Source organism: Tupaia chinensis, unplaced genomic scaffold, assembly GCF_000334495.1.
Source record: "Tupaia chinensis unplaced genomic scaffold, TupChi_1.0 Scaffold138060_1, whole genome shotgun sequence".
Lineage (NCBI taxonomy): Eukaryota > Metazoa > Chordata > Mammalia > Scandentia > Tupaiidae > Tupaia > Tupaia belangeri.
Genome location: NW_006197961.1, coordinates 1,697,076 through 1,698,525, shown reverse-complemented (window position 1 = coordinate 1,698,525; position 1,450 = coordinate 1,697,076). Strand labels below are relative to the sequence as shown.

At 53.7% G+C, this 1,450-nt stretch overlaps 1 protein-coding gene across 1 annotated transcript in view; it reads left to right on the top strand.

Moving 5' to 3' along the window:
• The window catches only part of ADGRL1 (adhesion G protein-coupled receptor L1), a 44,722-nt gene that overhangs the window by 6,177 nt on the left and 37,095 nt on the right, over positions 1-1,450 (top strand). The window contains exon 2 of the mRNA XM_006161050.3: positions 1,034-1,247. Within this exon, the coding sequence (XP_006161112.2) occupies positions 1,034-1,247 (214 nt within the window). The remainder of the gene's footprint in view (positions 1-1,033; positions 1,248-1,450) is intronic.

Sequence of the window (1,450 nt, the reverse complement as noted above, 5' to 3'; positions counted from 1 at the left end):
CTGGTGGCTTGCTTTCGCTCTTTCCTTCTCTCTCTCTGGTCAAATTAAAAATAATAATAGTAATGATTATTATTTTAGAGAGATTTCTGCCATAGGGCGCCTGCACTCACCAGAGAGAGACAGACAAACAGAAAGTGAGAAGCCATTCCCTCTGGGGGCTGGCCACCCCACAATCCTTTCAGGATCTTAGTCACGCATGCACACGTGCCCAGGCCCGGCCCGAGTTTCAAACTGCCGGGTCTGGGACTTAAATTGCTATCGACTACTTGGGGCTCCAGCAGCATAACCATTACACCATCTGCTGGTCCCCAAATATTCTATTTTTAAAATAATTACTAGTTAATTCTACTTATTATTATTAGTTTTGTTTTGTTTAGACCAGAGAGAGAGAGAGAGCATAAGAAAGCAAGCTGCCAGGTCCAGGACTCAAACCACAGTCAACCGTGTGGGAGTCCAGTGCCCTAACCACCATGCCACCTGCCAGCCCCAAATAAATTCTTAAAAAAAAAAAATGTCAAGGATTTAGAATAGCAGCCCACAACCTGCCTAGGGACTGGCTTTCTGGAAAACAGCCCCTCCACTGCAAGGGAACCGGGGTTGGTTCCAGAATGACCCAACCTACCATCACCAACGTTCGGTTAGGTTTCTATCACAACTCCATTGAAATATACAAAGAAACAATGGCGCAGCGGTAGGGTTTGCGGTCCCTGGAGAATCGAATTCTGCTGCTGATGCAACTGGACATGGGACCAGCTACCCGCTCCCCTTTGCACCCGACTGGCGGACAGGGACCCCTGGGACCGCTGATCTAGGCCACCCCAGGAGGGGAGCGAAGAGACTGGATCCTCTCCCAGCGTGGTCTGCATCCTTCCAGCACAAGTGGGCACGCTGAGAGCCCATGGACAGGTGGAAAAAGAGCTTCTCGCAGCCGGCTTGGGGGACGCCATGAGCTGAACCACCGTGCCTCCTCGGTAGTCCACCCGCAGGGTCCCGACCCAGACCTCGGCGTGACCGCTTCTCCCCTTCCCCGCAGGCCTGAGCCGGGCCGGGCTCCCGTTCGGGCTGATGCGCCGGGAGCTGGCGTGCGAGGGCTACCCGATTGAGCTGCGGTGCCCGGGCAGCGACGTCATCATGGTGGAGAACGCCAACTACGGGCGCACCGACGACAAGATCTGCGATGCCGACCCGTTCCAGATGGAGAACGTGCAGTGCTACCTGCCCGACGCTTTCAAGATCATGTCGCAGAGGTGAGGCGCCCCGGGTTCCCCCACAGACCGCCCGTCCTCGGTCACCCCCAGTCACCTTCAGTCTTTCTTCTTCTCCCCCCCCAAGAATTATTTTATTTAACTTTATTTACCTATTTATTTATTTAAATTGGACTAGAGAGGGACAGAGTGAGAGAGAGAGAGAAGACAAGCCGCAGGGCCACGACACAAACCACTGCATGCCA